The sequence below is a fragment of the Salmo trutta genome, chromosome 30 (assembly GCF_901001165.1).
Source record: "Salmo trutta chromosome 30, fSalTru1.1, whole genome shotgun sequence".
NCBI lineage: Eukaryota > Metazoa > Chordata > Actinopteri > Salmoniformes > Salmonidae > Salmo > Salmo trutta.
The window spans coordinates 714,563-727,342 of record NC_042986.1 but is presented as its reverse complement, the minus strand read 5'-3'; the positions used below and the strand labels follow the sequence as shown (position 1 = coordinate 727,342).

At 41.0% G+C, this 12,780-nt stretch overlaps 1 protein-coding gene across 2 annotated transcripts in view; it reads right to left on the bottom strand.

The window, feature by feature from the left end:
* The window catches only part of phactr3a (phosphatase and actin regulator 3a), a 60,713-nt gene extending 48,402 nt beyond the window's left edge, over positions 1 to 12,311 (bottom strand). For both annotated transcript variants that reach the window (XM_029724451.1, XM_029724452.1), the window contains exon 1: positions 11,740 to 12,311. In XM_029724451.1, coding sequence (XP_029580311.1) covers positions 11,740 to 11,851 — 112 coding nt within the window. In that variant the 5' untranslated portion in view covers positions 11,852 to 12,311. The remainder of the gene's footprint in view (positions 1 to 11,739) is intronic.
* Between the last annotated feature and the right edge of the window lie 469 nt (positions 12,312 to 12,780).

Genomic DNA, 12,780 nt, shown 5'->3' with positions numbered 1-12,780 from the left:
CCTGCGCCTTATGACACTCACCTGGACTCCATCACCTCCATCATTATCTTCGCTATATCTGTCACTGCCCTTGGTTCTTTCCTCAGGTGTTATTGACTCTGTTTTCATGTCGGTGCATTTGTGTTTGATGTTCATTGTTTATTTTATTTATTAAAACACTCACTCCCTGAACTTGCTTCCCGACTCTCAGCGCACTCGTTACACCCAGCCAATGCCCAGACTTGAATCCCATTGAAAATCTGTGGAATGACTTGAAGATTGCTGTTCCCCATCTAACTTAACAGGGCTTGAGAAAATCTACAAAGAATAACGGGAGAAAATCCCCATAAATCCAGATGTGCAAAGCTAATACAGATATACTCATGATGACTCAAAGCTGTAATCGCCACCAAAAGTGCTTCTACAAAGTATTGACTCAGGGATGGGAATACTTAGGATAAATGAGATAGTTCTGTATTTCATTTGCAATACACTTGGAAAAATGTCAAAACATGTTTTGACTTTGTCATTTTGGGGTACTGTGTGTAGATGGTTGAGAAAGAAAATCTATTTCCTAAATCCATTTTGAATTTAGGCTGCAACACAAAAAGAATCGGAATAAGCCAAGGGGTATGAATACTTTCTGAAGGCACTGTGTACAGTGGGGGGAAAAAGTATTTGATCCCCTACTGATTTTGTACGTTTGCCCACTTACAAAGAAATGATCAGTCTATAATTTTAATGGTAGGTTTATTTGAACAGTGAGAGACAGAATAACAAAAAAAAATCCAGAAAACCGCATGTCAAAAATGTTATAAAATGATTTGCATTTTAATGAGGGAAATAAGTATTTGACCCCTCTGCAAAACATGACTTAGTACTTGGTGGCAAAACCCTTGTTGGCAATCACAGAGGTCAGACGTTTCTTGTAGTTGGCCACCAGGTTTGCACACATCTCAGGAGGGATTTTGTCCCACTCCTCTTTGCAGATCTTCTCCAAGTCATTAAGGTTTCGAGGCTGACGTTTGGCAACTCGAACCTTCAGCTCCCTCCACAGATTTTCTATGGGATTAAGGTCTGGAGACTGGCTAGGCCACTCCAGGACCTTAATGTGCTTCTTCTTGTGCCACTCCTTTGTTGCCTTGGCCGTGTGTTTTGGGTCACTGTCATGCTGGAAAACCCATCCACGACCCATTTTCAATGCCATGGCTGAGGGAAGGATGTTCTGACCCAAGATTTGACAGTACATGGCCCCGTCAAATGATGCGGTGAAGTTGTCCTGTCTCCTTAGCAGAAATACACCCCCAAAGCATAATCTTTCCACCTCCATGTTTGATGGTGGAGATGGTGTTCTTTGGGTCATCGGCAGCATTCCTCCTCCTTCAAACATGGCGAGTTGAGTTGATGCCAAAGAGCTCCATTTTGGTCTCATCTGACACAACACTTACACCAGTTGTCCTCTGAATCATTCAGATGTTCATTGGCAAACTTCAGACGGGCATGTATATGTATTCTTGAGCAGGGGGACCTTGCGGGCGCTGCAGGATTTCAGTCCTTCACGGCATAGTGTGTTACCAATTGTTTTCTTGGTGACTATGGTCCCAGCTGCCTTGAGATCATTGACAAGATCCTCCCGTGTAGTTCTGGGCTGATTCCTCACCGTTCTCATGATCATTGCAACCCCACAAGGTGAGATCTTGCATGGAGCCCCAGGCTGAGGGATATTGACAGTTCTTTTGTGTTTCTTCCATTTGCGAATAATCACACCAAATGTTGTCACCTTCTCACCAAGCTGCTTGGCAATGGTCTTGTAGCCCATTCCAGCCTTGTGTAGGTCTACAATCTTGTCCCTGACATCCTTGGAGAGCTCTTTGGTCTTGGCCATGGTGGAGAGTTTGGAATCTGATTGATTGATTGCTTCTGTGGACAGGTGTCTTTTTTACAGGTAACAAACTGAGATTAGGAGCACTCCCTTTAAGAGTGTGCTCCTAATCTCAGCTCGTTACCTGTATAAAAGACACCTGGGAGCCAGAAATCTTTCTGATTGAGAGGGGGTCAAATACTTATTTCCCTCATTAAAATGCAAATCAATTTATACAATTTTTGACATGTGTTTTTCTGGATATTTTTGTTGTTATTCTGTCTCTCACTGTTCAAATCAACCTACCATTAAAATTATAGACTGATCCTTTCTTTATCAGTGGGCAAACATACAAAATCAGCTCGGGATCAAATACTTTCCCCCCCACTGTATGTATAAATACACTAAACACAAATATAAAAGCAACATGTAAAGTTTTGGTCGACATGTTTCATGAGCTGAAATAAAATATTCCAGACATTTTCCACACGCACAAGAAGCTTATTTCTCTCACATTTTGTGCACAAATTTGTTTACATCCCTGTTAGTGACCATTTCTCCTTTGCCAAGATAATACATCCACCTGGCAGGTGTGGCATATCAAGAAGCTGACCATTACACATGTGCACCTTGTGCTGGGGACAATAAAAAGCCACACATTGTTTTCTGCATATCCTCTCAAGCTCTGTCAGGTTGGATGGGAAGTGTCACTGAACAGCAATTTTCAGGTCTCTCCAGAGATGTTTGATCGGGTTCAAGACCGGGCTCTGGCTGGGCCACTCAAGGACATTCAGAGACTTGCTCCGAAGCCACTGCATTGTCTTGTCTGTGTGCTTAGGGTTGTTGTCCTGTTGGAAGGGAAACCTTCACCCCAGTCTGAGGTCCTGAGCGCTCTGGAGCAGGTTTTCATGAACAATCTCTCTGTACTTTGCTCTGTTCATTTTCCCTCGATGCTGACTATTCTCCCAGTCCCTGCCACTGAAAAACATCCCCACCGCATGATGCTGCCACCACCATGCTTCACTGTAGGGACGGTGCCAGGTTTCCTACAGAATCTTGTTTCTCATCGTTTGAGAGTCCTTTAGGTGCCTTTTGGCAAACTTCAAGCGGGCTGTCATGTGCCTTTTACTGAGGAGTGGCTTCCGTCTGGCCACTCAACCATAAAGGCCTGATTGGTGGATTGCTGCAGAGATGGTTGTCCTTCTGGAAGGTTCTCCCATCTCCACAGAAGTATTCTGGAGCTCTGTCAGAATGACCATCGGGCTCTTGGTAACCTCCCTTTCCCAGATCTGTGCCTCGACACAGTCCTGTCTCGGAGCGCTACGGACAATTCCTTTGACCTCGTGGCTTGGTTTTTGCTCTGACATGCACTGTCAATAGGGCTGTGGAGGTCAAGAAATTTTGTGAGCCGGTGATTGTCAAGCAAATAACTGTCGGTCTCACGGTAATTGACTGTTAATTACCAAACACATTTAGCATCTCCTGGCTTCCACACATAGCCTACAAGCCACTGATGCAGACCTTTGGAACATCTACATTTGAGAAGTCTAAAAAAAATCCATGTAATACAGCTTACACCTTCACAATAAATCCATTATTTATTTTAGACAGGTATAAAGAAGCATGATATGAAGAAAATGTAGTCTATAACAGAATAGCACACTCTGAGTTGTCCTTATGTTAGGTCCTGATCTGGCTATGCCAAATGGCTGTGGGCTATTCTAGTTAATTTAGCAGACAAGATTTGCTTAGAATTCCGTGGCATTATTTGATATTATTTTATAGTATGAAGAATACAGTTGAACAAAGCTGAATAAAATATAAGCCTTTTCTCCAAACGTTTTGAGAGCACATGCGGGCGGCTATTCTGTGTTGAGGGGTTAACAAAGAAATAGGTACTCCTATATGCTTCATTTGGAGTTATTAATGTAACTTTAGGTTTTCTACAAAACGTTGGGCTATATGTTTTGACTTAATATACTGTAAGGCTCTATGATGCAACTCTAAAGATGATTTGAAAAAAGTTGCTTGAAAGGCATGAGCTCTGCTTTGTTTTTTTGCGCAGGCTGTACACACTTCATTTGTCTCTCATTCACAATTTGACAATCACTTGATAATGACTCAAATTTCACAGCAGCATCCCCTTTGTGGCTGTAATGCACCCTAAAAAAATCCATGCCTTTTGCGGCCAGTGGCTACGTTGTGCCTTTCTCCCTGAGTGCTGCGTACTCCTAAGCACCTCTCACTCACATGGCTCTCCATCACGTGATCGGGTCTTTCTTAAAGGCTACAAGTGAAGAAAGACACATCAGGGACAACTGCGTGTGTCCTTATCCAATTCCGAGGTGCATATCCATTGTAAAGATATTGGAAGAACTGTCCACTTTTACTTTCCGTCAGCAAACAAGATGAGTAGACCTAACGAATAGCAAAAGCACTAGCCTATGTCAATCTATTATCCCACATAGTAGAAAAGTCAACCTATTCTATTCTGTGTAAGAAATAAATATTACAAATAGTCTGGGACAGTTGTGGGATGCAATAGATCTTAAATTAATACAACCACTAGCATAAAAAAATGTGGCTAATGCAACAGATCAGAACGTTTAGCTTAAAATGTTGATAACTATCAGGCTATTTCTTCACACTATAAGAGCAACAATGCACACATGGCGTATGCTATAAGCTCGAATGTTCCATTAGTGGGAAAACACTATTATCAAAAGTGACCGCAAACGTGATTATGCATGTGTTGCTTTTATTATAAAGGTGCATTTTTATTGTAAAAAAAAACTTCCCCAAACTTGAACCTCACAAGATGCTTAAGTATGCCAGTTGGGCTCTAAACCCCTTGTAAAGCAGAATAATGTGCTTAATTTTAAGAAGTTATTTGGCCACTTCTGATACAAACCTTAACAAAACATATATGCCTATGGGCTAGGCTACATGAGGTGTGCGACTATGATTAGAAAAAGTTTGGGGGGGGGGAAGGCAGTTCCGTGTGCTGGGCATCATTCACAAGTGATAATATTTCATTCACAAGTGATGGGATCCATCTCTTTTTCGTAGAGGCCATCACTCTGTTTTCTCCTGCAATGGCATAGCCTATAGAAATGTTGCGCAACATGAGCTCATGGGCTCTCATGACGTGTTTAAGTTTCTCAAACACATTTGCATTGATGTCAGAGTGATTAGAGGGACAAGAGAGTGCTGAGTACCAGGCAGTCAGCAAGTTTGGTAGGCTACTAATGACCATCAGCAGCATCAGAGCTTGGAGAAGTCTAATTACAATGACTAAACAGTCACGTGGAATTTGACTGCCTTCATGACTCGTGACCGCCGGTGTGGCGGTAATACGGTCACCGCAACAGCCCTAACTGTCAACTGTGGGACCTTATATAGACAGGTGTGTGCCTTTCCAAATCATGTCAAATCAATTGAATTTACCACAGGTGGACCAATCAAGTTGTAGAAACATCTCAAGGATGATCAATGGTAACAGAAGGCACCTGAGCTCAATTTCGAGTCTCATAGCAAACGGTCTGAATACTTATGTAAATAAGGTATTTCTGTTTTTTATTTTGAATAGATTTGCAAACATTTCTAAAAACCTGTTTTTGCTTTGTCATTATAGGGTATTGTGTGTAGATTGATGAGGAAAAATTGTATTTAATCAACTTTAGAATAAGGCTGTTACGTAACAAAATATGGAAAAAGTCAAAAGGGTCTGAATACTTTCCGAATGCAATGTATATGACATGAATGAGCACAAAGCTCAGACGTGAGACTTTATAATATAAGTCAGGCTTCAATCTGATCGAACTTTGACCGCAATGCACATTTTAAAGTAACTTTAATTCATATTATTATTAAGTTGTAGGAAGTCTCTTTCACAGACATGTCAAATGAGAGGGTAGCTAAGTCAAATTATTGGTTTCATTCAACTCGTGTTCATAATAAGCCTACCACATTCCAACCATATTTAAAAAATATATATATATTCTCAGCATGTGGTGGAAACATGGAAATGACCTGAATGAAGCTAATATATGACAGTATTTCAAGTGCCACAGATGACTGTGGTTATTGACAAATGCCTATGTCTCAAGCCGGTTACTCAGAACGATAGTAATTGAAAGCACCTTCAAGCGCAGTTGCTGTAACTTCCAGTCCATTGTCTACATGACTTGACTGACAGCACTGAGCACATCATGACTACTTCTAGTTTACTGCTCCTGACTACAGGTCCAGGCTGGTGTCAGGATTCCTTTCCAACTGTAAGACATTTTCTCACTGCTGTTGTCCCATCTTGTCCCCCATGGGCCTCAGATCTGAGGCATTTTCCTAATGCCACTTCCTACTGATACCAGCTTTTCTGCTAAAAGAGCTTGGGCCGTATCAAGCATCTCAAAGTAGGAGTGCTGATTTAGGATCGGTTTTGTCTTTTAGATCACAAAGAATAGGATTACATGGACAAGGGGGACCTGATCTTAGATCAGCACTCTTACTCTGAGACTCTTGATACATACGGCCCCGTGTCTCCTTTATTTGGTGCCCTGGTGCTCAGGAGCAGGAGGCAGAGAAGAGGTGCATGAAGTGTGAACTCAGTCAGGTCTGGGAAGAGGAGGCACATAGGCAGCTCAATGAACAGTATACCTGGGTTGTATTCATTAGGGCACACTGTACCAAAACGTTGTGCAACAGAAACCGAAATAAAAATAGTGTTTCTTATTGGACAACTTCAGATAGTATCTCCCTGTTTCTGACAATTTTCTTACGTTTAGTAAATACGACCCAATTCTGTCCATCTCATGGAACAAAGCCTTCGAGCCTTCGAAGATGAAGTAAATCTCTGCTTGTGTAATTTTTGAGGGCTTCAACACCTTTTTATCAAGAATAAGTCCACTACTGGAAGTTTTTCCTGCATGGGTAGGCCTTTTGTGGATTCCTATCTTTGTTGTTGAGCATCCTCCTCCTACTGTCATTTGTTGGCTGAATCAATCAATCAATCAATACAATTTATTTATAAAGCCCTTTTTACATCAGCCGATGTCACAAAGTGCTATACAGAAACCTAGCCTAAAATACCAAACAGCAAGCAATGCAGATGTAGAAGCACGGTGGCTAGGAAAAACTCCCTAGAAAGGCAGGAACCTAGGAAGAAACCTAGAGAAGAACCAGGCTCTGAGGGGTGGCCAGTCCTCTTCTGGCTATGCCGGGTGAAGATTATAACAGTACATGGCCAAGATGTTCAAATGCTGAGGTGCTGAGGTCTACCTTAACTTGCTTAATGAGCATTTGAGAAGATTTGTATGGTGTGAGTAGGGTGGTGTGTGTGTGTGTGCGTGCGTGCATGTGTTTGTGTAAAAGGTTTTATGGTATCACTTTATTTGGATAGTCCACAGTAGATGTTTTATAGATAGTTTGCAGATGTTTATCTAACTGTACTATTCTGAAGAGTCTTGCATATTGTCAAGGCTTCTGATAAACTTCCCTTGTCTACATTCAGAGTGAAGGGGAGGGTTATGATGGTTGAGCGTAACTCAAACCTTTTACATCAGCAATCAAATTGCTGTTCTTTATAATAAAGCGCGCTTGGCTAATTGAGCATGTACACAAAATAATCTGAGTCACAACAGTTTAAAATATCATGATGGGCGAAGACTATAAAAGTGCTTGAAAAAGTCCTTGAAAATCCTTGAATTTCACTTGCCAATGTCTGTATGAGCCCTGTATATACTTGCTCAGCCCGCAAAGGAAAGATAAAATCATCTGCTTTTGTCAGTATTTTTTTAATTCGGGCCAATAGCTTTCAGTTGACACTGGCCCGGACTGCTGGCAAATTTACCTGAATGTCGAACCCTGTGTGTGCAGTGTGTGTAGCCATTAGCAATGTTAATGATAGCCTAAACATCTGCGGGTAGATGGAAAGGTAAAAGTAAAAGGTAACTATAAAGTAGCCTGTGCCTACCTGGCAGAATCATGATTATTTGCATCAATCCAGTGGTCATTTGTTTTGAAAACTCCCATCACAACTGCACGACACTGCTAGCCAAACACAACTTACGTTGGTGCTTACCTGAGTTAAAGGCCAACTACAGAACAAAATCTACATTTCTCAGATTTTTCCCAGACCCAAAAACTTTACCCCAGATGTGGTTTAAGCATTGTTGTGGACTTAGAACATCGACTGTTGCTTATTTAAAATATGGCTAGTCATTATTAGCCTTGTTCTGTATGGAATGCGGATATATTATGGGACACAGGCCAGGTCATTATAAATTATAAATGATAAATTATGCGACCAAATCATGTGCTGGTGCCACTAACTGAAAAAGTTAGTGTAGAGCCCTGCATTACCGTGTCAAAAATAGGTATGTTCACAACAATGGCTAGCATTACATATACATTCCAACTGGAATATAGGACCCTGCAGTGTTTTCCCTAAAGGTCTTTAAGCGGGGTGCAAACCCCCCCCAAAGTAACATCCTGTCCTGGCAACAACACCTCAGACTAATATGTGTTTTTCAAACCTTTCATACAACCCATAGTACTTTAAATCAGCCCTTGAAATAATACAAACGTAGTGGTACAGTGCATTGCCCCAACAAGGATGGAGGGTAAAATTGCCTTGAACGTTCTACAATTAATTAATTCTCTCTCTCTCTCTCTCTCTCTCTCTCTCTCTCTCTCTCTCTCTCTCTCTCTCTCTCTCTCTCTCTCTCTCTCTCTCTCTCTCTCTCTCTCTCTCTCTCTCTCTCTCTCTCTCTCTCTCTCTCTCGATGAATACAGTGTCAGTCTCTGCAGCTGCAAAGGCCACTGTGTAAAAAGCTTAGTAATCCTTTGGCAAAGACTGTGAGCCACGACGCTCACACAGTGATGATACACTGAGGACGGACAATGTGTACTTTGGGTCACCAGACACTGCTTTTTGCTCTCTTGAATGACACAGAATTGTATTTATGGTATAGTCCATTAGCAGTGCCCTGTGAATGGGTGCAGGCTACATGTGTAGGCACATTCAAGTATAAGACACGGTTATCATAGCCACTGCTTCAATGCTTCAATCATTATTGTACAGTGCCTTCAGAAGGTATTCAAACCCCTTGACTTTTATCACATTTTGTTGAGTTACAACCTGAATTTAAAATTGATAAAATGTAGATGTTTTGTCACTGGCCTACACACAATACCCCATAATGTCAAAGTGGAATTATATATTTTTTTAAATGTTTACAAATTATATAAAGAGAAGTTGGGACGGTTTCCAATGCCTCGCAAAGAAGGGCACCTACTGGTATATGACAACAACAAAAAGGCAGACATTGAATATCCCTTTGAGCACGGTGAAGTTATTAATTACACTTTGGATGGTGTATCAATACACCCAGTCACTACAAAGATACAGGCGTCCTTCCTAACTCAGTTGCCGGAAAGGAAGGAAACCGCACAGGGATTTCACCATGAGGGCAATGGTGAGTTTAAAACAGTTAAAGAGTTGAATGGCTGTGATAGGAGAAAACTGAGGATGGGTCAACAACATTGTAGTTACTCCAAAATAATAACCTAATTGACAGAGTGAAAATAAGGAAACCTGTACAATATTAAAATATTCCATCTTGTTGCAACAAGGCACTAAAGTAATAGGCAAAAAATAAGTCAAAGAAATTAACTTTTTGTCCTGAATACCAAGTGTTACGTATGGGGCAAATCCAATACAACATATTTCTGAGCACCACTCTCCATATCTTCAAGCATAGTGGTGGCTGTATCATGTTATAGGTATGCTTGTAATCGTTAAGGCCTGGGGAGTTTTCAGGATAAAAAAGAAATGGAATGGAGCTAAGCACAGGCAAAATCCTAGAGGAAAACCTGGTTCAGTCTGCATTCCACCAGACACTGGGAGATTAATTCGCCTTTCAGCAGGACAGTAACCTAAAACACAAGGGCCAAATCTACACTGGAGTTGCTTATCAATGTTCCTGAGTGGCCGAGTTACAGTTTTGACTTAAATCTACTTAAAAATTTATGGCAAGACCTGAAAATGGTTATCTAGCAATGATCAAAAACCAATTTGACAGAGCTTGAGGAATTGTGAAAAAATTGGGGCAAATGTTGCACAATCCAGGTGTGAAAAGCTCTTAGAGACTTACCCAGAAAGACTCACAACTGTAATCACTGCCAAAGGCGCTTCTACAAAGTATTGACTCAGCGGCGTGAACACTTATGTAAATGAGATATTTCTGTAATTCATTTTCAATAAATTTGCAAAAATTTCAAATAACATGTTTTCACTTTGTCATTATGGGGTATTGTGTGTAGATGGATGGGAAAAAGAATCACTTTAACCCATTTTGAATTCAGGCTGTAACACAACTAAATGTGGAATAAGTCAAGGAGTATGAATACTTTCTGAAGGCACTGTAGCTTTCTTTTTGTTTTACCTTTATTTAACTCGGCGAGTCAGTTAAGAACAAATTCTTATTTACAATGACGACCTAGGAACAGTGGGTTAACTGCCTTGTTCAGGGGCAGAACGACAGACTTTTACCTTGTCAGCGCGGTGACTTGATCTAGCAACCTTTCAGTTACTGGCCCAACACTCTAACCACTAGGCTACCTGTTAACTTGTTAACTTGTGTGTGTGTGTGTGGGTGGGTGCGTGCGTGTGTGCGTGTGTTAGAAAGGGAGAGGGAACAGTAAAAGGTCAAGTACCTGCTCAATTTAGCCATAAACATACTGTCTTCTTAAACAGATACAGCCTGGCACCAATACTTAATAGCTGTCCAATAAAATACTTTATTAAACTGTTTAAAAAAATATTATAACAAAATGCCATTAAGCCTGCAGACTATGCCTAAAAGCACTTGAGAATAAAAATGCTTGGTTGGTAAATAACATGCTTCTAGGCAGGGAGGGCCTGTTTATTTATGAAGGGAAAGATCACCCATATAAGTGAAAACAGCTGAGAGGTAGGCTGAGAGGTCGTTAACTTAAAGGGGAATAGCCTATGATTGCTCTAGGTGCTCTGTGCACACCTGCATGGTCCACACCATAGGGAATTGATGTTCTTCAATATGTAGGGCAGCACTGACGTCGAAGTCTTTGATCCTATACATCACGTGGAACGCTGGGTCATTGATCATATGACTGTTTGATCAGCTCAACCTCAGCATGGGATCCAATTGATGCTGCCAAGCGCAGTGGCCAAGTCGGGATAGGCAATGGTCCATTGAACGAAGGTCCAATATAAGCTACCACCGAAACCGAGGCTTATGAAGAACGAAATTGCTCAAATAGTCATTATAAATGTGTCTGCTCAATGTCAGTGTCTGTGCGCTCAATGTAACATTGAATCCTAATATAACCTAGCGACGCAAAAATGTGTCTAGACATTTTGCCTAAAATGATGGACCACACAATGAGCTTTCTTCACTGTAGCCTATGTCATCTTTGCGTCCAATCTTATTGGGCCTATATATAAATGTATTCAAATTGATGCAATGTCTGAAATATTATGGGTTTGTGTACAATAGGCTTTGCATTATAGGCTCAAGTTAATTTATAATCTTCACATTTACTGCAAAACCACATAGCATTTCACGAACAAACAGCTTATTTTGGGAGAGCATCCATTCATTTAAATAGAACTGGAGGAAAATGGCAAACGCGTCATGATATTTTCCTACCAATTGTCTGCGAATCTCTGTTTTATTGTATTTTCTGTCAAATGGAAGCATGGAGTGCTTATTATTCTGCTATGGTCCTCAAATCCCATTTAGCAATTTGGGATGGCTTTAGGAGACTACTGTAGCCTATCGCCAAAACGATGATAATAAAACGCCAATACCATAGCCTATAACGTTTGAATATCCAGACAAAAAAAACATGTCTCTTACCTGTGCTGTGCACTAGATCGATGCCGGACTCTGTGAGTAGGTTTGGGTCACTTTGAGATCTGCCTCTATGCAGAAGACAGACATCTATTCCATTTCCATCGGATGTAGCCATTGGGGATAGAGCACATGAATACTGAATAAAATATTCAAAACCCTACCAGAGGCAGGCAAGGTCAGAAGTAAGCAGCAGTAGTGCAGATATAATTCGTTCTGACAACAGCCGCTTTGAGCATCTAATGGGGAGCCATGGGTGCTGAGCAGAAATTCCTAGTATGCTGGAGCCACTGAAGTATAATAAGAACGGTTGAAGCGCGCGTGTGTGTCTGTGCGCGCTCGTGTGGACGTGGGAGGGGTGATACGGATGTGCCGGTTTAAATGTCACTACTGCCTGATTGTTCCTCGCGACATTGTAGCCGGCGACACAAATTTAGGCCAGGCTGCCTACTTACACAATCTGAATTTATTAATGTAGCCTACTGATTTATGATGCTGATTTGGTGTATATGGATGGTGATGAGGTTGTATAGAGCAGAACATCAACACGTGGTTAAATTGGTTCATTGAATAAATCTCAGGACTAACGTTATTAGTTTTGAATTGTTTTTTAAAATACTGCAATGTATCCCAATATTTCAATGTAATGCAATTATGAATGCCATTGAAGGGATTCAGAGACAACAGCTGCATAGGCCTAGTGGTATTGGCTGAAGGGAGATCAGTAGGCCTATTGATATAGTAGAGAGCGTAATAGACAGAAATGAACAGAAATGTCTAATATTGGCTTTAATACCATGAGAAACGACAATGTAGCCTAAGCCTCCTGCTCAACGACTGTATAGGCTATGAAAAACAAATACATTATTATATTATATTCCAAATGTAAATATGTTAGGTTCAATTGATCAAACAATTAATAATACTTGAATATTTATGGTAACAAGCAAAGCCATTTTAGACCTTATGCGCATATTTTGCGCCTTGATGAGTGTCCATTGGAAGTCCTTTCATCCTATTGGTCAACCCTGCTCTGACGTCAACCGC